The 27,972-nt window shown below is 37.8% G+C and overlaps 2 protein-coding genes across 2 annotated transcripts; one reads left to right on the top strand and one right to left on the bottom strand.

Annotated features, from left to right (window-relative positions):
* Positions 1 to 1,611: 1,611 nt before the first annotated feature.
* CAPN10 (calpain 10) lies at positions 1,612 to 15,199 on the top strand (the record flags this gene model as incomplete). The annotated part of the gene is made up of 12 exons (XM_082003391.1): positions 1,612 to 1,755; positions 3,151 to 3,282; positions 3,502 to 3,698; positions 5,010 to 5,227; positions 5,780 to 5,921; positions 7,429 to 7,595; positions 8,139 to 8,422; positions 8,920 to 9,122; positions 11,196 to 11,451; positions 12,516 to 12,715; positions 13,300 to 13,345; positions 15,170 to 15,199. The coding sequence occupies 12 exons, from the start codon at positions 1,612 to 1,614 to the stop codon at positions 15,197 to 15,199; spliced, it is 2,019 nt and encodes a 672-aa protein (XP_081859517.1).
* Positions 15,200 to 16,603: 1,404 nt separating this feature from the next.
* On the bottom strand, positions 16,604 to 27,216 carry LOC309408167 (cytochrome P450 2J2-like; the record flags this gene model as incomplete). Its single annotated transcript, XM_082003922.1, has 9 exons — positions 16,604 to 17,351; positions 19,099 to 19,240; positions 20,601 to 20,788; positions 21,451 to 21,592; positions 21,827 to 22,000; positions 23,604 to 23,764; positions 25,205 to 25,354; positions 25,843 to 26,005; positions 27,046 to 27,216. 9 exons carry the CDS (start codon positions 27,214 to 27,216, stop codon positions 17,173 to 17,175), a joined length of 1,470 nt encoding a protein of 489 aa, XP_081860048.1. The 3' UTR covers positions 16,604 to 17,172.
* Positions 27,217 to 27,972: the final 756 nt, after the last annotated feature.

Genomic DNA, 27,972 nt, shown 5'->3' with positions numbered 1-27,972 from the left:
TGAGTATTTCCATTCTGGTACCGTGGAGGTTGAAGAGGAGGATTTCTGCATTTATTTCTGACAGAGACGAATCAGATTGGTGTTTTCTGTGGAGATCTCTTGTTCAGACAACCTCTCTACCCAAGGACCAGGTGATACAACCCTTAGACTCAAACCCATCATTATAGGCAAATGTGAAAAACAACTTTTTTGGTAAACAGTGTGAGAGGACATGCTGGCTCAGCAGCCTGCTTACTTGATCACACTTGGAACTTTTGAGAAACATGAATGTAAAAGGCCCAAATACGAAAAGCCTGCTGCAGTATACCTTGGCCTGGCCCAAAAACCTTGGAACTAGCAGTGGTTTAGTGAAGGACAGCCTGCAAGGGGTCTTGTATTTCGGTATTTTTTTCCTTTGTTATTGTTCTTTGTTGTTTATAGCAGGTCAGTATTTTTTAATATATTTTTTCTTTTCTGTTTCACTAGGCAGTAGTAGTTATTGAAGTATGAGAAGTGACATATTTCCTTTGTCAGTTCAGCCCCTGGACTATAAACTATCTGAAAGTGTGATCTTTGCCATTATCTCGGGAACCAACTTTGTGAGGGTCACCAATTTCTCTGGCAGCTTCTCTGTCGTAACCTTAATGAAAATATAGTTTGGTTTCGTTTTCCTCTCTAAGAACTGTTCAGGTGACTATTAAGCTTTCCTCCTCCAACTCTGATGAGAATTTCCCGTTTCTTCTAGGCACTCCCGAGTACAGAATACCGCCCGGTACTGGCTGCCCCCACTGCCTCGGCGACCACCCCCGCGGTGGCGACCGCCAGGCCCGCCCGCCGCGGGGCACGCTGGGAACTGTCCCTTCCCTGCCCCGCAGGCCCCAGCGGGCGGTGGCGGCGGCCGATTGGTGGTGCGTTCATCACGTGCCCACATGGCGCTTCTTCATTGGGCGGTCCCCCAATCCGTTACCTCTGGGCTGGACAAGAGGATGAGGGGGCGGTGAGAGAGTGTCCGGCGTTGCCGCGGTAACGGCCGCCCCGGGCATGGCGGCGGGGCGTGCCCCGCGGTGAGGAGACGGGGGGGGGGAGGGGGTCGCCAGGCGTGGGGTGGTGAGGGACGGGTGTGGGGGAGGACGTCTGTGGAGGTGGCCTGGTTGAGGCCCATTGTGGTGAAGGGTGTCGGGGCTCATGGGGAGGAGGAGGAGGTGGTGTGTGTGGAGCGGGCCTTAATGGGGCCGGTTGTGAGGAAGGCGGTGTTGGTAGAGGGGTCCTTCTGGGGAGGGTCTGCGTAGAGGGGCGGGGAAGGAGTCTAAGTAGGCTCCTGGTTGCAGGTCTCCTTTGGGGGCCTGCCGCGCTGCGGGACAGTACCCAGGACCCTCTGACACACCCTTTCTCTTTTTTTAGCGGACCAGGGACTCTCTAAGGTGGTATCAGGTGCTGAAAGAAGCCAGCAATGGCGTGGTTCAAGGTGCTCCGTGGAAAGAGTGAGAGGCTTTCTGTTACTAAGTAAATCTGTCTTGCTTATTTGTTTCTTGGTTACAATTCCCGTATAATGCTCATTTACATTCTAGGTAGGTACTTGGTGATATGAAGCCGTGGAAATAGCCGGCAAAACTGCTTAGGATTATGTTGAAAATGCTGGGAGAGAAAAAGCAATTAATCGTGAAAAGAGACCTTTACACTGACCCCACATTTCCAGCCAGTGATACCTCTATATTTTTTGATTATTGTACCCCGCTTGCTCAATTCAGAGGCGAGATATCTTGGTTGAGACCTAAGGTGAGTTTTAAGATATGAAAGCCCATGATTTTAGCAGAACTCGACTTTAAGGTAGTAAATGTTATTTTGCATTGAATGACTGCTTCTGTGTGTTTTTATTGTTTAAAAATATAGAAGTGATAAAACGAGTCTATGTCAGTGTTAACAATATATATGTTGTAGTTTTTAAGTCTGGGTGCTTGTTTAGGCTTGATTTAAAACCTGATGTAGAACTTCTGAATTTCTTGGTACTAGCAAAAATTCACGTATGTTATCATAAATGCATTTCATTATGTAAATAATATGCATACCACGTTAAAAAATGGCATTATGTTGCTCCCAAACTTTTCAATATATTGCATAACTCTTGAAAAGAAATAACTGGATTTTAGAGTTTTTCAGAAAGATATTGCTGCTTTTTTTTTGCGATTGTTGATTTCTTTGATGAAGAATTTGATGAACTTCTATAAGGTTATAACTTGTCATATGACTTCTATTGCTTTTAAACTTACAGCTGGGTTTCGGAGCAAGCCACATGAAAGCTAAAAAGTTTAGAATGCATTTCTGCAGTATATTCATTTAAAGTGAGGCACTTATGATGCTACCTTTGTGTGTGTACTAGATGTACACTATACCTTTGTATACACCTTATAGGTGTACACATCTATAAAAATGTAATGGAGGGAAAAAAAAAAGTGTGTTGTCTTTTTACTGGTATTGTTTTTTCTCCCCTGCATCTGGGGATGTCTGTAGAACAGTGATAGAACTATTGATTATCAGATAGAATTGACACACATGTGACTTCACAGAGCCTAGTGTGCAACTTTCTGCTTTTGTACCTTACATCTTGATTACTGCTGAGGGCTGATCAGTTAATTTCCATCTCTTGCAGTGTTTACAGGTGAGAGAAGAACCATTAAAAAGACTCGCTTTCAGATCCGATTAAGTGTTCAGGACTTTGTATTTGAAATTACCTCATTTGCTACCAAGCAATCTATTTTTATTTGCCCTAGGGTAGGTTTGTGTCTGATGTAATTTGGAGATCTTTTGTCACTTGGGATGTGCGGTGCAACGTGAGTGGTGCAACGACAGTTGATCGTATGTCCAGGAAGGAGCTGATGAGTTATGCTGCCTTTCACTTATTGGTGTCTCTCCTAAGGTTGCACCTGATGGTGACATTTGTGTACTAAAATCCATGTGGGAACTAGGTTTACCTCTCATAAAGTGCCTGCAAAATAGCCACAAGGCAGTAATTTGTTATTGCCTGCTTAAGCTGTGTCTGCAGAGGACATGTTCTAGAGGTGAAAATTCCCTTATTTTGTGAGAGGTCTCTGGAGCCCTCCCATTCCCTGAAACACAGACTACCTTACACTGTCATGCAGGATTTGTCTTCAATTTCTCTTCTTTTAACTTTAGGACATTTGTTCTGCTCCTCGGTTATTTTCAAACAATCCCCAGGATGTGCAAGTGAAACAAGGAATTTTGGGAGACTGTTGGTTCCTGTGTGCCTGTGTAGCTTTGCAGAAGAGTAAATACCTACTGAATAAGGTAGAGAGAAGTTTCATGTTTCAGAAGTTTTCTTCACCTAATTTATATTTGTATATTGTTTTTTGAATTCCAGCCCTCAAAACTGAATATCAGTTTTGTTATGCTTAATTTTACTGGTTTTGTTATGATTTTTTTTTTCATTTATTTAGCATATTTTAAACTGGTTTTGTTTAATTAAAAAAAAAAAAAATTGTCTTGATTTGGGCTTTTCCCATCTAGGTAATCCCTCCAGGTCAGCCCAGCTGGACAGATGAGTCATACCAAGGCTGTTTCACTTGTCGAGTCTGGCAGTTTGGACACTGGGTGGATGTAACTATCGATGATCGCTTGCCTTGCCTTGGTGGTAAACTCTGCTTTTCCCAGTGCCAGATGGAGGATTTATTTTGGCTTCCACTATTGGAAAAAGCTTACGCAAAGTACGTGAACACTGTTAGTGAGGGAAGTAAAGGGAGGTACAATACTTGTGTACCTTCTGCTTCTTTATTTTATCTGACTGCTTTGGGCATAGATCTGTGTATTATTCAATATAAAGTACAACGGCTGTTAGCTTTCCTACACTGCATTGTGCAGAAGTCGCTCTTTAAACTGTAGATCTGTAAGGCGTGTTTCTAGTTGCATATGAGGTAACATAGTCCTAGGGAGAGAATTATGATGAAAAGTAAGAGCTGCAATGAATTATCAGGATTCGGATGATGTTCATTAAGTCACTATCCATTCGTCATCTAATTTATTAAAGGGCGATATTTTACTAGTGCAGCATTTGAGGGCAGCTGAGGGCTCAATGAAGAGCAGAAAGCATGCAAATATTATCGTGGAAAGCAACAACATTACATAGGTTTATGCTAGTTGAGGCTCTGGTTGCATGAGTTTCATTGATCTTTCGCTTAATTTGATAGTTTATGATCTTGAGAAGAAACAACCCTATTGTTAATCTGTTTGAAAATGCAGCTATTTCATGTTTTTATGACACACGCATCAAAATTCTATCCAGATGGATATAACAATTTGGAGACAAAGTGCACTAGTATGATAGATAGCAATTGTCCAAAAGAACTTGGACAAAAGACTGTGTGGTTGCCAGCAGAGGGCAGAAAAAGACTTGAAATATGAAGTAATTTATTCAACTGTAGATACTTTGAACAGAAGTTGTGAAGCAGCAATGGCACGTTAAAGCTTCTCTGTAGGTTTGAAAGTTAATATTATTTGTTTGTTTTCTGTAGAGATCTTACCATTCTATCTTGTCTTATAATTCTATTATAGTCTTGATTTCTTTTGTGATCCTTTGCATTCACTGCATCAGGTAGGGTAGTCTCTTGATTTGCTTAAACTGTTGAAGGAAGGGCTACTCTGGTTGTTTGTGCAGAGTGAACAAAGAATAATTGAAGAAAAGGAAGAAATGTTATTTATTTATACTGAATGCAGTTAGTATATCATGAAAGATAATGTAGTGCACAGATAGTAAGGTACAAATGCCTAGTACTAGACTAGAGCGGTTTCTATATAAGGTGGAATGAATTGTAATAAACTTCCCATCAAACAGTGGAATGTCTAATGGCTTACATAATCTTTAGATGTTGTATTCTGTATAAATAAAATAGTATGTGCTTTCTCTTGCCTAGTTGGGAATATGAGGTAGGGTACAGTCATGATTGTCATACTGGGTGGGGTTGAAAGTATGCAAGAGCCATTTAGTTCTGCTGTTTGTAGAAACTTTTTTTTTTTAATAGAGTGCATGGATCTTATGAACAGTTGTGGGCAGGACAGGTGGCAGATGCTTTGGTTGATCTGACTGGAGGAATTGCTGAAAGGTGGACTCTGAAAGGCCCTGAAAGAAACATAGAGAAAGAGAAGACTGGCATGGTTTTGGAGAAAGTGGTGTTTAGAAGATTAATGAATTTGAAGGAACAGTGTGTAATAAGCTGCTCAGTCCTCAATTCCAGACAAGGTAATAGTAAAGTTCTAGACACTTTTAAAGTAGATGTCTCTCTAACAGGGTTCAGAGCCCAAGGCAGCCAGCAAATCCATAGTGCTGATTCTAGTACCATACGAGTTTCATGGTGCAATTATATAAAACCTTGGATAAATAAAGATTTAAGGATGTTACTGAGCTCAGAAGGGAGGGTGCTTTTGATGAGTGCTTTATATATTAGATACTAACATGGTCAGTTCTTAAAAACAAATGCACACTCCTCACCACCCGAAAAAAGACCTAAGAAACAATGTTGAAAACACCAATGAATTTCAGCACTGAGAATTTGTAGATGTTGGAGATCAAGTAGTGAGTTAATATGCTTTAAAATTTTCATTTATTTTATTACTGTATAGTAAACAACTAAAGTGAACTGTTTGGGGTTTTTTATGCTGTTTTTATGGTGATTTAAAACCAATTTCCTTTTATCTCAAAATTGCCTTCTTTCACAGGATAGTTTAATGTCATTATTGTAAAATATGGAGCAGGTTCTTTTGTTTGCTTTCAAATGCTTTTTTTTCTATTCAGGTGCAAGTGAACTAGGAGAATTTCATGCCTTTATTGTCATAGACATGTTGAATCTATCTGAAGTGTCAGGCAAGGAAATTTTCCTGCTACGAATACGGAATCCTTGGGGGAGGCGGTGCTGGAGAGGTCCCTGGTGTGAGGGGTAAGTAGGTTTATTTTCATTTGGAAAATCATTTGTGAAAGTTCTGAAGCACAAAGTATATCTATGTATTGTATAGGCAAATATTGCTAATAGGCTATAGCGGAGGAGAGAGGCTTAAGTTTGTATATAGTCCTTTAGAGAATTCAGTAGTTCACACAGCTCATTGGTTCTAAGGCTAGTCATTTTGATCTATTGGTTCTGGTAATTAAATTTTTTTAAATAGTTTTGTTTGTTTGTTTATCAGAGCATCATATCTTTTTGTAACTTAAGATGTTCGTTTAATTCCTGTCACTGATTTTTGTGGTGCTTTTTTGTTGTTCTGCAATTGATCTAAGTATGTTTGCTCATAAGATGTTTGTGAGTTACACATAGTCACCCAGCTTTACTCAGCTCTTCTCAGCTCTTGTCTCAGTTGCAGAAGACACGCAAAAGAAAAAAAAAATCAAGTATAGCAGAAGAAAGAAGGCTTATGTTTTTTGCTTGTGTGCTCTCATTTCTGTAGATTAAAAGGCCTATGAGAAGCTGGAATCGAGTAGATATCAAGAAGAGATCTGTTTTAAAGGAAATGTGCAAGCATGTTTCGCATTTCATATAGCAAAGTAACAAGAATGAAAGGGCAGACCCTATTAGCTTATTTTGAAAAATGTTAGCATATTTAGACTGTACAAAAGAACATGCAATTCTTGACCGAAGGAGCAAGCTTTCAACATTAAAATATGGTAACGATATGATCATGTGAATAAACGTTTTAGAGAAATAGGTTTTTTTCCCGCTAGTTAAAAAGATGGCTTAATCACATTAATTGATACTCAAGTTGATGTTTTTTTGCTTTGGCAGAGTTTTGGTTATACATTTGATCTCTCTTAATTTTTTTGCCAAACAGTAAATTGCCATGTAGTTGCAAGAGGATAGCAGTTCATTGGGTGGCCTTGGAGCCCTGTTTTATTCAAGTGCAGAACTGTTCTTTGTTGTTAGTGAAACACTCAAAAATGGTGAAAGTACTAGCTTTTAATGGGCCCTAAATAATGAGGTGTTTAAATTCTTCGTTTATGATAACTTAGCCAGCAGATTCCTGGGGATAATGAGCTGCTTCATACAGACAGTGGGTTTTGATATTCACTGTACAGCACTAAAAGTCTTTCAGAATGTCACTGTGCAGCTTGTTTCACTTTTTCATTGCTATTTTAAACAACTTTTAAAACTTTTATTCTCACACTTTGGACCGTACTGTCTGCTGTAAGCAAAGTAGCTATTTCACCTAGAAGTATGCTGCTGTATCCAATCTGGTGTTAGGTTGTTTCTAAGTTTTCTTTGATATGTTGTGATTCATACTTTCTATTATTCCTTTCAATGACTAGCGATGTGTATGCAGAAATATTCAATGCAAGTATTTGACAGTAAAATGAAGAAACCTCTTATTGTCCTGCTCCGTAGGATATTTGATAGAACCATGTTATGGAACTTTACTGGGCAAAGAACTAAATGTTAACTTTTGTCTTATGCGCAGTGGTCAAGGATGGAGCCAGCTAGATCCAGTGGTCGCCTCGGAACTGCTCTCACAGATCCAAGAGGGAGAGTTCTGGGTGGATGAAGAAGAATTTTTCAGGGAATTTGATGAGATTACCATGGGCTTTCCAGTCAATGAGGAAGGACAACTTCAGAGCCTCTATACAGGTGTGGTATGAGAAAACATCTTTCTCCTATTATTTAACAATGGGAAAGATTGATTTGAATTGCAGATGGATGCAACTAGACCATAATTTCTCTCAGTCTTTCCCTCTCCTTTAGATCCATAAGCCTTTTCTGTCTCTGCTGGAAAGAATAGAGGGACAAGAAGAAACTGAAGATCTTTAGAGGAGTCTGATATTTCTCTGAGATCGAGTTACTTGCTAGTTTGTTGAAAGATTAGTGTTCTCTATCTAGACGGCTCTTGTTCTGTAAAACTTTGTGATTTTTTTTTTTTGATGGGAGATAAACTTCAGATTTCTAGGTATAGTTTCTTGTTGTAAAAATTGTGTGATCAATCTGCCATCAGCAGTTGTGACATTGATTCTCATGCCTCTCAAAATGTTGGTCATTAATGTTTGCTTGGAGAAATTGTCAGGGCTACGACAGCATGTTTTCTTGGTCTGGGGGATCTCTACCAAATATCTGTTGTATAAAATTAAGTAGCCTCTGGTGTCTGAAGCCTGCACCATGTTTTTCTCATTTTGTTAGAGAAAGTGCTGTATTACTCGCAGAATCTTTTTGGATCCTGGGTGAGAGGCCAGTCTGCAGGTGGCTGCCGTAACAACAGCAGCTTCCCTACCAACCCGAAGTTCTGGCTGAGAGTCTGTGAAGAGAGTGAGGTGTGCATTGCTCTGCTCCAGAAGCGTAGGAAATACAGTGCTGACTGGGCCGGAAGAATTCAAAGTCTGACTCACTTAGCAGAGGAAAATCTGTCTTTGACTGAAGGTGTACAGGGGAAGAATTATCAGGCTGTGGGATTGCATGTCTGGAAGGTAATACAGGAGTGACATTTTTCTTTTTGCAACTAGAAGTTTTGAAGCATTACTGAACTATCTGAGTAAAATCATTCATTTCCTATGGCAGTGTTGTGATTCAACCATTCACACATTTTACACCTCTGATTTATGTTAGAGTGATCCTGTTTATCTCACAGTGCAGTTACTGTCTGTACAAACTATTAGTGGAGTAGTACTTTCTTCTTATCGTTGAGTGCCAGGTAGCAGAACTTTTGAGATTGTTCCAAACTAGTGCATGACATTTCAGGCTGATTATTTGATGACTATTCCTAAATTTATTCCTCCTGAATATTAACTCTTCCTACTCCTCTTTGATGTTCAGCTTACCTGCTGATACTGTCCTCCGTACTTGTTTCCTTTTGTAAATGGATGCATGTTTAAAAATGTTTTAAACAGTATTTTATGATTTTTAGTTTTATTAAGAACTCCTTATTTTTCCTAAAACACTATGCACCATTGTGCATCTATTCTAGGTGGAGAAGAAACGATTTAACCTTCCAAAGACCCTCTCTGCTCCTCCAGTTGTAGGTACCATCTGCCATTCCTATGATAGAGAAGTGCATGTGTGCTGTGATCTTTTGCCTGGGTTTTATCTTGTTGTTCCCAGCACTTTTCTGAAAGATGCAGTAGGGAATTTCTTGCTCCGTGTATTTTCAACGGGAAGGATCTCTCTCAGGTAGGTTTAAAGCAAAACAGAAGATTTCTTAGAGTTGTTGACATAAGCAAATATATGAAGTATAGCACTAAGTGTAAATGTTCAAAATGTTTTTGAAGGGTTGTGCAGAGTACCAAGTAACAGCATTGTTCTGTCTCCCTTGTTTTTTGCATGAAGCTGCTACTACGTCTTGTTAAAATATCAGTCAGAAGTAGTCAGATGAGTAGCATCTTGACTCTAAACTGCATCCTACTGCTTTGAGAAAGTGCGTGTTTAGTAAAAGATATGAACATGTTTCTGCAGAACATGTTTCTCACTATGTGGAAGGTCTTTCTTAATGTATGGAAAAATGAAGAGGTACCACCAGAAGTTAAAGGTTGTTATTGCAATCAGTGACAGAAGAGGACAGCAGTTTATTATCATGTATGCTAGAAAACACATACTAACAGTTCAGCTGAGAGATAACATTGTTATTAGTGAGTAGGACAGCTTCAAATGGAAATGGAGTATCAGCAGTGGACTCATGACATAATACTCACAGCTCTTCTTCTTTCCAGGACAGGTGTAGAAAATGGCACTGACATTTACGCTGTTGTCTTTAGCTGAATGAAGAATTGTTTTTTGAATTAAAGCATTCAACACTGATAATACACATGAATAATAACAGTCAGCATTATGATAAAATTCTTGGAAGGATCACTACGTTCTAGATCAGTTCTAGCTGATCTTTCCTCATAACTTGTGATGTAAAATAGACTTCTATAATGGACTTGGAACAATCTTATCTTTTCTTTATAAAAATGCTTGCTTATCCAACAGGAAATATCAGCAGTGTCAGTCCAGTAGCTTCTGATGACTTTCAATTTTTTTAACTGTAGCTGACTACTTATCTATCTCGGCACTTGAAAGTCAATTATTCCTGAACAACTCTGTGTTGGTGACCATAGCTTTGAAATAACTACTTAAGAAGGCAGGATGATGAGTAGTTGTGTGGAGTCAGAAAAGTTGTACATTCTTCCGATAAACCTGAAAAAATCTAAGGTTGTCTAACAGCTTGCACCAGGTAAGCTATATACAGAGGCAAAATGTACTGTTGGCAACATGTTTAAAAGCTGTTCAAATTTTTTTATATTCTGGTAGTATGCTATTGACTTATATGTCATTGGAGAGAAGCTGGCAAATCATGTTACAAAGCCAGAACACGCTTTAATCATTTACTCTGCAGAATTTGGAAGCCAGAGGGCATCAAGTTTTAGACCAAATAAAGGTCTGCAAAACTATGAAGCTAATTTTGCTGTATGAGTGCAAGTTGTGTACTTCTTACTGGCAATATATTTGGTTTCTGGGCATATTTCATCTGTACAGCATGTTGCACTTCCAGTGATGGGATAAAATTTCTAGTATTGCTGTTAAGTATAACACTTGCTCAGACTGAAACAGAGGTGCCAGCCTGGGTATATGTCTAGAATGGACAGTCACAGAATAACATAACAGCTGTTACATGTTCTCAACTGGAAAATTGGAAATAAGGAGAGAGATGTTTTGAGTTATGTTGAAATACAATTTCAAATGCTGCACAACTGATAATGATACAGAATTGTTCATATGGCTGTGAAAAGTGGTGCTGGGCTAGGATCGAAATATGGGTTAACATGACAGTGATCAAGTCAGAGGAAACTACCATTTTACCTCTGATTAAAGACATAGTGAGTATGAAAAAGAATGCAGTGTATGCTTTGGACTTACTAAGGTACTCGTGTACTCCAAAAGTTGCTGTCAGTTATATTGCTTTCAGATAGCACAAATAGCACAGGAGGAAAAATGTGTAAGCTGCATTACTTCATGAATGTACCAAAATCTATCTGGTGTTAGTGCATGGTTTGTATATGCTATATTGTTCTTGTGGAGTTCTGTGAATTACTTAAGGACTTAGAATTTTAGAATTCTCTTTTTAATTTGTGCTGAAAGTTTGGAGGAGTTGTGTTTATGTAAGTTTATGTAATGCTGGTTCATTTTTGTGAGCTGGTGTTCTAGATTTTTTTAAATCATATGGATTTTATACATGTAGTTTCTTTTCTCTCTTACGTGTGATAGTGAGCTAAAACCACCACCCGTAGATGCTGCCCTCTTTGAAGAACTCCCAGCAGGTGAATGGGAGACAACGCAGCTGCATGGATGCTGGAAAAATGGGCAAAGTGCTGGAGGTAGCAGGAACTTCCCCTCCTTCCATATCAATCCCTGCTTTCCCCTCTCCATTCCTGCAGGACTAGGAAAAAGCAGTGTGAAAGTTACCCTCCGCCAGCACTGCCAAGATAGCAAGTGTCGTCCAATAGGTTTCCATATTTTCCAGGTAAGACTTCTTGTTAAGGGAGAAGCCGCTGCCCGAGCATTCACACACTAATCAAGGAGTGGCACACACACCACCTGGGACTTAGCTGCTAGGACTGGAGTCCTTAAGCAGTGGGCATCTCCAGTGAGCTGATGGCCGCCCCTTTTGACTCCTCGCACACGTGCTTCCTCTTCCCTCAGGCTCAACCCTAGGTGTCCCAAAGCAGAATCTCTGACATTATGTACACCATTAACTCTTTTGAGCATTTGTAAAGCATTCTCAGTCTTAGTGATTGAGGACTGGGCATTTTGGTAATTGATCATGAAAAATTACTTTCTTCATCTCTAGTAATTATTTACTTGTCCATTGGTAAGTGGCATTTGAGCCGCAGACAAGATTAGAATTCGAAAGGACTGATAGTGTTGAGCAGATGATCTGAAACAAAACAAGATACAATTTAGCATGGACAAATACAGGTTCTACATGTATGTGCCAGAGATCAGTTGCATAAATGTAGGATGAGAAACTTCTGCTTAGGTGGCTGTTTTTCAGGGAGAGAGAGCTTTATTTTCAGAAAACATGCATCAGAAAGTTGTTGCTTAAATGGAGAGTGTGGAGTTGAGCATTAGGAGTGATCATATAGCTTCAAATATACAATATGTGAAGAAAGATTGAAAGAATGGCATTTTTCATGCCATTCATAGGCTGGGGAGAAATGTAATATGAATTTTTAGTACAGGAAAGGCCCCTAGAAAGTGGAAGGACATAGTGTGCTTACTGTACGCGTGAGGTGAAAAACAAGGGCATTAGGCTGCAGTGAGGAAGAGTGAGGTTAGACAATAGAAAAAGCTTTTGCACTATGTGGGTAGTGAGTGTATAAACTGTCAATAAACATGGTAGGAATGATTTACCTGTACTTGATACTGTATCTGGGTTTTCTGGAAGCCTTCCCTTGCCTCTCATACAGCTCTGTACAGAAGAGTATTTGGAGTGGAATAGTTACGGAACGTACCATACTGTGGAATTTAACATTTTGAGGCGTGGAATATATGAAGAGACAGGCATGTTTTCATTCTTTTTTGCAGGTGCCTAGCAGCAGCTGGAAACCACATACTTCCTCATTTCTACACTTGGAGCCACTGGTTAGCTGTGTACCTCATTGCTATTCCCAGGAAGTAAGCCAACTTTGCCGACTTCCTGCAGGAAATTATGTAATTATACCTTCCACGTACTTGCCCAATACAGAAGGCAATTTTACGGTGGTCATAGCAACCAAAATAGATAGGTAAAAAATATATTGCCTACTATTTGCATTTCTAGTATTTTTAGTGCATGCATTACAGGATGTTTGGAAACAATAACTGTAGTGACATGTTCTCAGTTTTGGTAGAAGATCATTATTTTTTTTAAGTCTGTATTGCTGTTATGTTTGCAAGTACTGCTTACCACTTTGACTGTGTTGGAAGAACGAGTGGAAAAAAAAAAAGTATTTGTAATCTTCCTGCATGAATTACTGAATAACAGATGTCTGGTACAGCAACTGAATATCAACTATGTCCAGATATTAGGATTTATGTTGAAATCTTACTAAGCTTTTTAATAAATAGGGTTGTTTTTTGAGAAGCTGCAGTCTGTTGCAAGCCTTATTGCAGGTAGTTTCTCCTGATGAGAATAACAACAGGCCTGAATCAGAATTTGTAGATTCCATAAGGTTGCATTAAGAGTCCAGAAAATTGCATCAAGATTTCATAAGCATGTGGAACAAAGCCTAGCATAACAATCTCCTTTTGAAGTGGGACAAATGATAAATGTTTACAAGATCCCCCCAGCGCTTTGTGCAGAAGTAAGTGTGGTTTTGGTTTTCAACAGGAAGCGCATTCACAGCCGGGAGACACTTGGACAAGTATTGCAAGAAGTAAGTGATACACTTTTAATTGTAGTTGTTCTAAAGGTGTCACAGAGGCATCATTGAGGAGGCATATATATTAACTAATATTGAGAGTCATGTACTAGTGGACTGGACTTTGAATGTTCTCATTTACTTGCTGCAAACTGATGATCAGCAATGCAGTTAATCTTTGATTTTTTTTTTGTTTGTTTCTCAGACAGAAAAGTAGCATTTGTTAGCAGCTGACAAAATTTGTCTTTTCATAGCACTCAGATATATGGAAGCTTCTGTATGACTATTTTCTAAAGTCATTCTTTACTCCCTCAAGTCATTCCCCAGTACCTACCTCTTCTGTAACATCTGTGAGACTATCAGTGATGAGTAGTTGGTTGTACTTGACTTTTACATTTGCTTTCCGGAGTGTAAGCACTCTTTATGTATTTGGATATATTTTGACGTATTCATTCCTGTTGTCACCATAGATCTGCGACCTTTAATTATATATTGTACCCTTCCTCCATCTGATTGGCTTTGATATTAATTTGGGATCCTATGTATTGCGATTTAGAAATTCTAATGATATAATGTTGTAAAGACTTAAGAAAACACAGCGAAAAGAGAAGAAAAGGAAACGGGCAATTCAAAGATTAGCTTTCACCATGCTAGAGTTTAGTTTTTATTTCCTTACAGCCAGCCCCTGTAGCATCCTACCGGTATAATCCTTGGTGTACAAGCCACTCTGATCAAGTTAATGCCACCTATTTAATATTTTGGTATGGTGTTTTGCTTGATTAGATATGCATGTAATATTGAAGCGTTGGATATGAATGCTGAGTTCATATACCCAATACTTAGGATATTTTTACTGGGTGGAGAGGAGAACTTTGTATTATTTTAACAATTATTTAAAGAGTTCTGATTTGGTTGGTGGATCAAAGCATGCCCTTGATAATACTCTGCTTAGTAGGTGAGAACAAGACCATCTAGATACTTGGCTCTTTCCCAACAAAACAAAAAATTTTAGGAAAAACTCTTCACCTGAGATTAGAACTGACTTACTAATTTCTTAATCTAGGTCATGTTGACCGATGATTACATTTTGTCCTTAAAACCACAGAGACAGTATGGATGTTGTGTACTTCACAAAAATGGGCAAAGACCTGTATGTACTTTCCTCATGGTGCTTGTTATTTTAATATTTAGGAGCTGAAGTATGTAATGAAGTCCATTGTTGCTGTTTTGGAAACAAAACATTGCAAGGCCATTATTACAGAAAGAATATATTCAAAAATATGTTTCTTACATTATTCCATGAAAACCGTTGGACTTGGACAAAGGGTGCTCCTTTTTATCAAGGGAGCAAACAATTTAGATTCTTCAGGACTTGAAAACTATAACTGCCATTTCCAAAAAGAATTTGGAAATGGCAGTTATAGTTTTCTTATCAGTGGCAGAAATGAACATCTGCATCTAAGCTTCAACAGCATAGGCTTTTCTAAGGACAGGACTTTAAATCATTCAGTGGTCTCAGGGGTTTAACCTCCGAAAGATCTAGGCAGTCTGCCTTACTGAGAAGCTGGGGTATTGATTTCTAAGGGGTGCAGCACAGCAGAGCTGGATGACAGTCTATTTTTCTAAATGTTTGTCTGTGTGTTTTCTAATTACTGAAGTGATGGGTTTTACGAGTTTTAGTTTTTTTTAAGATGTTTCACAGGAAAAGCTTGCATTTTGTCCTTGATTTCTAAATCTTTTATTTTCTCTGATTAATTCCTTATGAATTTTTTCTCTTTCTTGACAAAAAAGTTAACTCATGAAATAGCTTTTTTTTCTGCATTGTTCATTTTCTTACAGATTTCATTTACAACTGTGATGAAAAGGTAATCTAGGATTCTCACACTGTCATTTCGAGAAACATCAGAAAGCCGAGGAATGCCTCACTTCTTGCTGTTTTCAGTTTTAAATGGAATAACAAGAAGATACTCTTAGCCCAGCTGTTTTTCACTGGCACCAACTGTCAGGCCTACAATGATTTCTTTGTAAAAATACCTCCTTAATCATGTACACTCTGAATATTTGTTCTTCCCATGTTTTTTAGAACCAGCATTATACAGCAAATCATAATGTACCTCAGTTCTTCAAAAATACAGGTGAAGAATATGTGCATGTTTTAACCTGGACTACAGTTTTGGAAGAAAACCAGAAAACATATGTGCAAAATGAAATTGTTTGTTTGTTTGTTTGGTTTTTTTTAAATTAAAAATCAAGCCTACAGAATAACTTCAGGAGCCCAAAGGGGTAAATGTAGAGGAAAGAAACTGGAGTCTTTTTTCAGGTAGGACATACCTCAAGAACCATCAAAATACACTGGAGTAGAGAAAGTCCAAGCTTGTATCCTACACTGCCAGTCATGCTGCTGAGCACTTTATCATGGGCCCTTGATTGAACCATGCAAATGGTGGGTTGAAAAGATTTTTTTTTTTTTTTGGTGAGTCTTTTTTAATGAACACCACAAAGGAAAAAGATAAGACTTCAAAACTTCTGTTTATGAACTATCACGTCAGACTGCTTTTGTAAATCTGTAAGAATGTGTTTTATGCAAGATCTGCTCTCACTGTAAGAAATAGGAAGTTTAAGAGATTTTCCTTAATTTATGTTTGAAAGTATTTCTTATTCAAGGAGGATTTTTCAGATGTTATATTTTCCTCAGCAAAAATGGAGTCACGTTGAAAGTTTTTAGAATGCCTTTTATTAAAAAGGTGAAAACTGTCAATGGTGTCAAGTCTTCATTTGTTCTTCAATAGCAAATTTTACAGTGTGTTAGAGCCCTGGGGTTTCACCAAATGAAAGGGAATAATTGGAAATATTTGAGAAGAGAATCAAGTCTTCCTTTAGTTTTATGTCCGAGCATTCTATTTCTGCTTTTACTTACAACCTACCGTAGTTTATGCTTTCTTCTGTTGAACTTTGAAAATTGAAAGCATCTAGGATGCTTGCAGTTGAATTTTAAGTGGTCAAAACTTTCCACTGTTGTGGAATGATGAGACAAAAGAAAACACAGTGAGTAATAAATCTGTACTGTGCCTGCTTTAACAAAAGTTGGCATCTTTGTCCCTTTCCTTTCAAAAAGGAAATTATTGGATGGTATAATAGTGTTTCTAAACAGAAGCAGGAAAGGTTCATGAAATTACATGGATCTGAGAGTTGCAAGAAAATAGGAATCGGATACTGAGGAAGTAAAGAAAAAAGGTGTAAGGATTTCTAAATGGTCTATGATTATAAGAGGCCCTATTCTGCAATCATTTATGCATGTGTGAAGTTTATACTACAATATATAATGCTTTATGGGAGTGTGAAAGGAAGAGGAGTCAACACTAAGTGTGTATACTTTGTAACCTTCTGCAAAAGGATGTAAGAAAAGACCTGTGAACACAGAGGAGTAGTGAAATACTGAATATTTTTTTTTTTTATTCAGGCATCCTTGCTGCATCAGAACAGTTTTGCCGTTTTAAGAATGTGATACCTGACTGAGTACATATGCAGGAAGCTGCTTGATACAGATCACTTCTCTAAAATCCTGCATCTAAGTCATTGCTACCGTGAGTGTGAAAATCTGGTTTTTTGGTAACATATACAAGTACACAATAAGATGCCTAAGATGCGATTACATGAGCTTTGTCAAGTACGCTTAATTTAAAAAAGCTCAACTATATGAGGTCAGGCCTCCTAAATAAAAACACCCTATATTAATTTGCTATATTGAGCTACCTACATTTGAATACAATTGAGATAGTGGCATGTGTTTTTAAAATACTTGCAATTATTGACTGAAGTCCCTCTTCGTAGTGTGTTGCAGACTAGCGTGGAATAGCACAGAGTTTATATGGATGTGGCTGCAGTATCGCACCCAAAATGTACTCCAGATTGATTTCCTTGACTCCCTCAGGGAGCTGGAATGTGAATGCCCGAAGGAGGTTGGTAAAGAGGATGAAGAGTTCAACTCGTGCCATCTGTTCCCCCAAACATACACGGTGCCCTGCAGAAGAAAGGGAAAAAAACCTTAGTTGTATAGACTTAAGTGCTAAAAAAGAACTTTAAACAAAATTCTACTGAGTTGATAAATTCTGTTAATGTAAGGTAATTATTTCCTAGTTCCTTCTGTAAGGACAGAAGATGCCTTTGGAGGTGGGAGGAAGCATTTATTTAACTGAGAAACTGTACATCTCTATGTCAACTGTTTGGTTTGTGGTTTTGTTTGGGTTTGTTTGTTTTCTTTTTTTTCCCCCCTGGAGCATGTATGAGATTCTCCCTTCCCATTTTTACTTCTTATTCTGTGACAACCATGAATTGCTTCTCAGTTAAGCCAGATTTTAAATGGCTTCATATACTTCAGAGTCTTATCTTTGATTGTTGAGGAGGGAGGACTGGAGCATTGCAGGATGCAATTCTGAAGCTAAGTAGAAGGATGTAATCAGGCTTTCTTCAACAGAAATTAAGAAGGCTCTGTTGGGTCCTTGTAGCCCCCTGTCTCTAACACTGTCCAAGAGCAGACACGTAAGCTAAGGGAATGAAACGTAGACATGTGCAGTGATGTAAAGACTCAGTGACTCATTTTGGCACATTCTTTTCACAGTATTATTTCAGAAGATCTATATATTCTAGACTAAAAAAAAATATTCAGGTTATAGAAATACTCAGATTATATAAACAGAAAACAACCAAAGGAAGTTAAAAAAGAACACTTCCTATGCCTGGGTTGAAATAATAGCCTAGGTTAGTTGTCTTGATTCACGTAAACTAGTGGACATTTGGTGAGTAAAGGAGGTAAGATGCTAAATTCTGTTTTGCAAATGTGATTTTAGGATTTACAGGCAATTTGGGTAAATGCTTTTAAAATCTGGATTTACTATGTTTAACATGATGGCTTTGTACGTTACTTAGTGTGCTATTTGCTCTTTATCTGCAACAAACTTATAATAGTATAATCTGTCACAGTAACGTAAAAAACCCTCAGCTGTTTCCCAGTGTTTTTATTGTTTAATTTTTATATTTTAATTTTCAGTAAATAATGCCAGCTTCCTGTTTTGTGCTCCTTTTCTTCATAATCTGTTTATTGGAGAAAATGGTAGTCTAGAGAAGCTCTCTGAATTATGTTTTATACTGCTTTTCACTCTTTCCCCCCATGTCTTTGGATTGCTGCATTTTGCATTGTAAATTAGGTAAATTGCACATCATAGCATGTTTTTGAAAAGTTAGAATTTTTTTTGGTTGCCTAATAATATTCTACTGAAAAGACTGGATTTTGCTGGTTTTCTGGTGATAAAAGAGAACCTAGTGCTAGACTGTGTGATTTGGGCGGCTGAGGTTTGGTTTCCTGCTTTATCACAGATTTTGGCTGTATATTTTGGCAAATCATATTGCTTTTGTCCTTGGGCTTCCTGTTTGCAAGGTGAGAATAAATCTATTTTCCGTTTTGAGGGTGTTACCAGAACTTAATATATTAGGGACTAAAGAGCTCAGATACCCTTATACGAGGAACCATACAAATACCAAGGAGATTGCATTATGTCTCTTAGGCATACGCATCATCTGTTTGCACATATGAAAAATATAAAATGCAAGACAATATTTATGGCTCTTACAGCGGAACACCTGACTCTAAATCTTTGTGTCAAATATGTTTTTATAAAAGTATGCTTTTAAAATTTTAGAATTTAGCAATAGTGCTTTTAGTCTTGCTGCAAGACACAGTGAACAGGAATATTCAAACATCAGGACATTACCTGCTGAGAAAGGTAAGAATGCTTCTTTGTTCACAAAGTTGCCATCCAAATCAAGGAAATTATTTGGGTTGAACTTCCACGGGGTTGCCCAGTGCTTGGAGTCATACACAACGGAGTGCAGATTTGGCAACACAAGTGTGCCCTGCAAGAAGCAGCAGAGATTGAATTTGCCATGTATGGTTGATTCTTCTTCTGGACTTTCCTTCTCTCCAATAGACAGATAATCATAGAATCTTTGGGTTGGAAGGGACCTTTTAAGGTCACCTAGTCCAATCCCCCTGCAATGAGCAGGGACGTCTTCAACTAGATCAGGTTGCTCAGAGCTCTCTCCAACCTGACCTTGAGTGTTTCCAGGGATGCAGCATCTACCACCTCTGTGCAACCTGTGCCAGTGTTTCACCACCTTCATTGTGAAAAATTTCTTCCTTAGATCTAGTCTGAAACTAGCTTATTTTAGTTTAAAACCATTACCCCTTCTCCTATTGCAACAGGCCCTGCTAAAAAGCCTGTCCCCATCTTTCTCATAGGTCCCCTTTAAGTACTCAAAGGCTGCAGTAAGGTCTCCCCAGAGCCTTCTCGTATCCAGGCTGAACAACCCCAAATCTCTCAGCCTGTCCTCACAGGAGAGGTGTTCCAGCCCTGTGGTCATTTTTGTGGCCCTTCTCTGGACCTGCTCCAATAGGTCCATGTCTGTCCTGTGCTGAGGGCTCCAGAGCTGGATGGAGTAATATGCCACCCTGTGCCTGCAGCCCAGTGTTTGGATTCAGCTTGGTCTTTTCCTGTGCACATCCAGGCATAACAAATCCTTGTATCTTCTGTTTGCCATCACGTTTTAAATGCTTACTTTTGTATAAGTTATCTTCTGTCAGGACTACTGAAGTGTCTTCATGTCTAAGCAAGAATGGAGCTTGGATTGTTTTAAATACTTGCCAGACTAATCGTAACACCTTCCTTTTGTCTTTTGTACTCTTCACTGGATCTTTCAATTCCATCACATCAATTTTATGCTTAATGTATTTGGGACATTCGTATCATGCCAATGTGACTGTCAGATCTCTCGCTGTACTGAGCTGCCATCATCTTAAGCACGTGGGGTTTTGTGTGTGTGTGTGTGTGTGTTTTGTCAGGGATGACTATAGGTTGCTCAAGGCTGCTCCCTTATGTGTGAAAGTTAGCTGGCTTGACTTTAAACATAATTTCATCATTCCTTAAAACACCTGTTCTACTTTGAAGCTCAGACATCATCTATATTTGACTAGTGGGAAGAGAGACTTCAGTTTTCCTTATGTTAGCTACTTGTGCTGTTAGCCTTTTCCCAAGCTTCCTTTTGCATCCGCTAATGTAGACTTAGCCCTGGTTTAGCACACTCAGCTTTGTTTCATGTCTGTGACATGCTACCACATGCTCTCTATGCAAAGTTAGAAGCTGTAAAAGCTAATGTCATATAAGTACTAAATATTAATAGCTCAAAGCTTTAAGAGACATGGAGGTATACTCTGTACCTTTTTAATGTGAAAACCCAGCAAAGTTGTATTCCTCACACATTGTCGAGGGACCCCAACGGAGGTAACATTGCTGTACCGCAAAGCCTCATGAATCACAGCATTTGTATAGGGCAGTTTTTTACGGTCTTCATAGCTGATGAGATGGGAGGGCTCCAGAACAGCCTCTATCTCTCTTTGAACCCTTTCTGCAGAGAAATGAAACTATTTTAACGTCTCCCCCCCTTTTTTTTTTAACAGCAGATTAATGTATGAGTGTGGTGTAGGACTGGGGAAAAAAAAAATTATGTTGCTGTGAAGTGCATGTGGTTTGACTGCTGTGTTGGTTTCAGTTGATGAAGAAGGTGCATATCCCCAAAGCATAAGATGGTCTCTCATTTAAGACACATCCCACTTGGTGATGAGGAAAACACAGCTCTATGTTTCAAAAAAAGGATTAAAATTTGAAATTACAGGTTTAATTTCTGTTATGTTTATAAATACATATCAGACCAGGTATCTTTTTAAAGCTTATCCACTTTGAAGGTTAGGAAGAGACTAGGTTGCATATGAAATGCCTTTAGCTTGTTATTCTGTCTCTGCCATCCCATTCTAGTGAGTTAAAATAGTGGCTACTACTAATTTCTTTAATTTTCTAAGTTGCTTCTTAGTGAACTGGTGGGGAAAGCACATGTTTGTTTCATTTATTAAACTTTCATTTTCTAGATCTCAATTGTTGATGTAACACTGTTCATCTTAATTGCTAAGGGTTAATTTGATGTATTGCAAGTGACTGAGCTAATGCTTACACTTTAATGATATTCATCATGATGTAATATTGAATGCAGTTCTCTCTAATGTTTTTGCTCACCTTGTATTTCTGGGTATTGTACCATATAGAGCAGTGCCCAGAGAAGGGTGGTACTTGTTGTTTCTGTCCCTCCCAGCAAAAGATCAACCACAGTCTGAACCATGTTTTCTTTATTAAATGTAGAAGTAGGGTCATCTTTGGTCTGTAGGGTATATTCAAAAGAAGACTATGAAGTGGATAATTTCAGACATTTAATGGGTCACATAGGAATTGTCATTGTTTGATGAAAACAGTGAGCAGCCCACCAAAACAAAAATCTTCAGTGCTAAAAAAATAAAGTATGCATATAAAAATTCTGTAGCAGTTACGTGAACAGCAAGTATTTGCAGTAGGCACTGAGGCCAAGGAGGGGATAGTATGATAAGCACAAACTTACTTTTGTTATCTGAGCTAGGTAGAAGTCCATGAGATCCTGTGGATCACCTGCATCCTGTCTCTCATGAGTCAGGACCTCCTTCATAACTAAATTGTGCATGAAGTCATTGTATGCAAACACTTTCTGATGAGGCCCTGGGAAAAGGTGCATAAGCCATGGGAAAGCATCATACATCTGTGATTTTAAACAAAAAGGAAGAAACATGAGCTCTTTTAAATTGACAACCCAATTCTGATTTCTTGATAACTCTGTGAAGTCACTACAACACATGGGCTCCTAATCAGGATGAGAGGCAATAGACACAAGTCAGAACATGGGAAATTCTGATTAGATGTAAGAAAATGTTTTGGGTTTTTTTTTTTGGTGGTGGTTTTTGCCTTTTTTTTTAAGTTGTTATATTTTTACCAAGAGAGAGATTAAATTCCATGAACAGGCTTCCTGGAGAATCTGTGTGAAATATCCATCCTTGGAGACTTCAAGACTTGACCAGACTAGTCCCTAAACAACATGATCTAATTAGACGCGCTTTGATAGCGGACATGCAGAGGTCCCTTCCAATGTAAATTATTCTACATTTCTAAAAGGTATTTATAGAGGGTATTATGCCCTCTAAAAGAACTGGCATTGAGGATAACTTGTTTGATATTTGTTAATGAGCGATCAAATATGCAGCAGCCTAAACTGTTGTTTTGATCACATTGTCAGTATTGAATAATCACACTTTCTAAGCTTAATAGGTAGGTTGAAGACTGAAAAGGTATAGAAGTTGGCTTGACTTCTTGATTTTAGAAGGCTTTTCTCCAGGAGAAACTGCCATGTGTATTTGTTGAGGGGAAAAATAATTATTTTCGTTTCTTTGTATTGTGTATGTTTTGTGAATGGACTTCAGTCTCTAGGACTACTGGCAGAGCCTTTGTTTTATTTATGGCCTGTGATTAGAAATCTATTGGCTAGGGGAAACTTCTCTTTCCCCATCAGTGGACCACAACGTCAACATTGTGTAGTAGTGAATAGCGGGTCACAGGACAGCAGGGAAATGATTATATTTTACTTTTTGGATGCATACCTAATAATGCAACAGGGGCTTCTGAAAATGAGTGAATCAGAGTAATTGAGGGCTGAATCTCAACCTTGATTTTTACTCTGATTTTTTTTTTTTTTTAGGCATTTCTGTATGAAAGTGTTGGAGAACCTGACAGTGTTGTAAAATGCCAAACTCTGCACAACATAAGCAATAGCTAGGTTTTCAAGAACTTAAAAATATTATTGTTGGTGTTGATGAAATTGTCACCTGTATCTTATAGGAAGTTCAGAATACCTCAAATCTTGGTTGTAATACGATTACACGAGAAGCAAGATATCTTCTCAAAAGAATAGGACTTTGAAGGCTTAGTTCTTGTTAACTGCACTTCTGTATTCTCAAGACTAAATGAAAATTAAATTTTTAAAGTTGCTTTCATTTTAAGATTTAAGGAATATACAGTAATCTGCAAATGATTACTCGCTTGAAATACATTATGTATTTTGGAAATCTGTGAAAACCAGTGGTAGTCTAGAATTTAAATTTTAGGACACGTGATTTACTGACATAAAGGAGGAATATAAGGCAGTAATGATCTATACAAGGTATGTATTAATTTATTACTGCACAATGGCTTGCAGAATAATCGTATGGAAATGTTTGGGAGTAATCGTCGCTGACTTCTAATTAGTTTGGTTTGACTTGTGAAGTGCAAATGCACTTTAAGGAATAAGAACAAGAAAATGAGCTCCTTACCCTGCCCCAGATAGTAGCTTGAAAGTAGATCACAAAATAAACAGCTTTGATAAGCTTGTTGAAAGATTCATCCTCACTGGAGAAGCGATGACCAAAAACAACAACACAAATTATATTTGCAATAGCATGCACAATGAAAGTATGGGGGTCGAAAGGTTTGCCTGTGAACATAAAAGGTACCATGAATATTTCTGAATAAGCTACAGTGAGAAAAATGAGGAATACTCTTTAAATGGCAAAAATAATAGTAGATCAGACTACTTTTAGATAAATTTCACACAAGTAAACTCTAGTTTAATAAAAATTAACTGTATGGATTAATGCAGGGAATCATTACTTTCAATCTGCTTTTTACACTTGTAAAATACAGTGATCATTGGTTTTGTGAAGACAAACATTAGGTCTCTTTTCCCCTCTCTGACTTGTGGTCTGGGTTGTGTGAAAACACAAGCAATTAATTAGAACAGATGCCTTCAAATCTGGAGGCAGATATTTGTTTGGCAATTCCCCCCCCGCCCTGCCAAACCAACCCCCAAACCAGAAAAAAAACCCATTTTAAAGTTCTAATTTCTTAGTCATGTTGAAGTGACTTGTTTCCTTTTGGTTTTCAAGTACAACTTAACAATTCAACTATATATCTATTTTTTTTTTTTCTTTTTCCACAGACTGAAAAGACAAAACTCGCATAAGGCTTATTTTGCAGGATGGAAAACAGTTCCCCTTAAAAAGGCTTAAAGTGAACAGAGGGTAAATCCAGAGAAAATTAGATTAAGTACATATTTTAATGGTGATAAAAACCCTTGAACTATACTGCTAAGGGAAATGGTGGATTATGCATTTCTGACTTCAACCCAAGACTTGTAGTCCTTCTTGGAAAGAGTAAATACAATTATTGAGTATAAAATTGAGGTAGGATTGCATGGAAGGTAAAGGTTTGGGCTGTACAGGGTCAATGATTTGCTTATCTCTTACATGAGATCTGTATGTTGCCCTCAGAAGACAGATGGGCCATTTTGCTGTGTCTAGTGCAAAGAGTTGGAGTGAGACCTTAGGCAACTTCTTCCGTGTTTTCACATCGGTATGGAACATGATGCGGGTGAGGAATTTGACTGTTCGGAATATTTATATTTAATTGCTTTATTTTGGCATCCTGCTAAAATTCTGCTGGTTTCTATTTCATCCAAAGCTTAAAAAGAAGTTTTGTTGGACAACTGAATGATACATTCCTTGTGTTGGGGTTCTTTCTCTGCCAGATCCTAAAGGCCTGCTGTCCTAGAATGACTCGCAGCAGGTCACAAATTGTGTATTTTATGGAGAAGAACATAGGGTTTTTTCTATACTCCTTGAATGTAGGAATTGTTACTAGCTGTACCCAAGGCTCGGTTCATAATAAACATTTTTTACTATCATTTCAAAAAACATTTTTATATTGTCTGCTGTGCAGACAAAACATTTTTTGTGAAGAATGCAATTAAAAAGCCAGTAAAAGCCCCACTAATATGAAAAATGTCTGTATTGCTTGTAAAAATGTATTGTGAAACTTTTACTCCCCTAATCTACTATATTTCAGAAAAAGCTCTGTATTCTTATAGGGAATTTACCTTTTGTGTTTGCAAAGATGTCCACAAGGTGACAGGCCTCTGTTTGAATTTGATGCTGCAAATTGTTCTTGCCAAGTGCCAGGCTTCTTATAATTGTCATGCCAAAGCGTCTCTGTTGCTTCCAGGTGTGCCCGCTTGTGAGAAAAATACCTGAAGAACATAGAAACATTTATTTCATTGCTGGGAAGGGAAATCCTTGCACTGCAGGAGGCAAAATTTGATTTAGATCAGGTTATATTTCACTCACAAAGAAGATACCATGATTTCAGATAGCTATATAGCTGCTTATTAATGTGAGCCTGGAAACCGGTAGTGAGTTTTGGTAATGACAGAACAGCTTTGTCTATAGATGCCTTCTACAGTCTTCTGTTTTGGAAGTGATACAACTGAAGGACAACTCTTCTAGGCAGTTATTCCTTTGAATCTATTGGGAAGAATGATAGTCAGTAGTATGCTTTACAAGAGGAGAAAATCTGTTTTTTCCTTTTGTTAATATGCTGGCTCTGCATGGAATCTGTTTGCTAGGTAAGCCCAGTATGTACTTGTACAGCAGTAACCCGTGTGTGTATGTATGTATAGGAAAGCGTCTGTCGTCTTTACATCTTGTTCGTATGTCAGTATTGTGTAACATCTTGTACCTTTCTCGCCCATCATATCCCTATAGAATGGGGTGAGAGGTCGTCCGGAAATTTCCTCTGAATGGGTGATGATGCCATCTTTTACTGCTTTGTATCCATTTAGTACAACCATAGGTGTCTGTCCCATCCACAATGTGTAGATATTTCCATAGATGTTGGTTAACTGAAGAGTTAACAACAGTAAATTAATAAATGTAAAGCAGGGAATGCATACACTTATATACTAATTTTAAGAGTTTTACGAGGTTGTGACTAAACCTGTTTGCCAACATCGAATTGAATTACGAATTTCAGAAAAATTTAGCCTTCTGTTGTAATGTGCTTTGGGAAGAGAAGATAATCATACTGTATGGAATAGATATGGAGGACATCTTTCAGAAGACCACCTCTGAAGACTTCACAGAAAGAGAAACAGTGGTTTTCTCTGTCAGCTCAGAATCAAAGAACAAATGAATACAGGCAAAATCCCAGAGCTTTTCTGTTTATTTTATTAATGAAAATTATCATATTTTTTTGCCTCTTCTGAAGAAAGCAAAGAAATGTTTTTGCATGCCTTCCTATAGCTTCCATGTAATTTTTCTTATTTTTCTCTATTGTCATGCTTGTATTTTTCCTTAAAATAGTTTGAAGCAAGTTCCTTACTTTTTAAAATAGTTTTAATTGGTTTATAAAGGAATCAAGCCATTTACTTAATGGCAATCAAATTTTTCTTCTTTGTTTTAGTAATAATCTGTTTACTTTTTGCTATACAAATAAGAAAAAAAAGAGTCAGGTTAGAGTATATGTTTGGTCTTCTCGTGGAGATCAGACCACTTGTGGCCTGGGGATGTTCCAGTGACATTGGTATCAGGCAAAGGAAGTTCTACTTAGAGAGGTGTCTTACAGAGCTAGATATCAACACAGAAATAGAGAATGAAACTGCCAGTGGAATATCGTGCTATAAACACTACTTGTGATAATGTTATGCACTGATGTTACTGTATCAAAAAGAGAAAGCAAATAACAAGGAGTAAAGCAATTACGGTGTTTATTCCTCAGAAATATTTTTAATAATGCAGGGTCCTTGGATTCTTTGAAATTCATTGATAATCAAGCTTGAGGTTTAAAAAAAACAATTCCCAGTTTAGGCTGTTCCTATGCAATGTACATTTTAAGTTAAAATAGATTCAGATTGATTTTTCAACCATAGAGATAAATAAGTACCTTAGTGAGAGTTTCTCGACGAAGTTTGAAGTCCAGCAGCCACAAATTTCCGATGATAGGGAGGGGAACTGGCCCTGGAGGAAGCTGGGTGCGCATCCATTGCAGCTTTAGGAACTGCAAAATCAGGAGACATACTACTAGAGCTATAAAAAACTCAGCGATCCCCAACATCTTATCAAAATTTTAACTTCTCACTGGTGGTTGTTTTTGGGTTTTTTTTGCATATGACTTCCTCTGAAAGTTTGGAGTTGTGTAGATGAATTTGCTTCTACTGAAGTCAAACGCTACTTCTGCTGAAGTCAAACTCTTTCTAAAGAATATATGTCTGCTTTAGCCATCTCTCTCTCTCTCTCTCTGACAATCTACAGTTTTTCCAAGCTGAAGTCCTTAGAAAATGGAAATATGTGATCCCTTGCAGTTAGCCAAGCCACACCTACTCTCTTTTATGATCTGTAATTGTTATCTGTCTCTTCATTTAGAATTTTGTTTCCTTCTTAGTATTGATACTGGGTCTAAATGTTAATTATTGAACAGTTATCCAAGGATATCAAGTGTCTTGCATAATGGTAACACCTCATGCAGTTTCCTGCAGTTACGCATCCTTGGTATTTTAATGTTTTACTTACTATGTTTCTGAAATACTACAATTGTTATGTGGTTTCTTTTCTAGAAGAAGAAACATCTACACAATACCAGCCTGTTAGGATATGGTCTTTGAGATGAAAAAGAATTGAATTCATACAGCATAAAGTTAAGTTAATGTCCTTCAAAAAAAAAAGAAAAAAGGTGTAATTTAAGTATTAAAAATATCTACTTTCCCCTTTTATCATATTCTATGTTAAATTATGATATTATATGGAACACAATTGAGAGATTATTGTTCTGTCCAGTGGATTGTATGGTGTTTTCTAAATTTTGTTTATTTTT

Source organism: Phaethon aethereus (genome assembly GCF_964289735.1).
Source record: "Phaethon aethereus genome assembly, chromosome: 9".
Lineage (NCBI taxonomy): Eukaryota > Metazoa > Chordata > Aves > Phaethontiformes > Phaethontidae > Phaethon > Phaethon aethereus.
The sequence above is the reverse complement of the archived record's forward strand: the minus strand, read 5'-3'. Positions and strand labels throughout refer to the sequence as shown.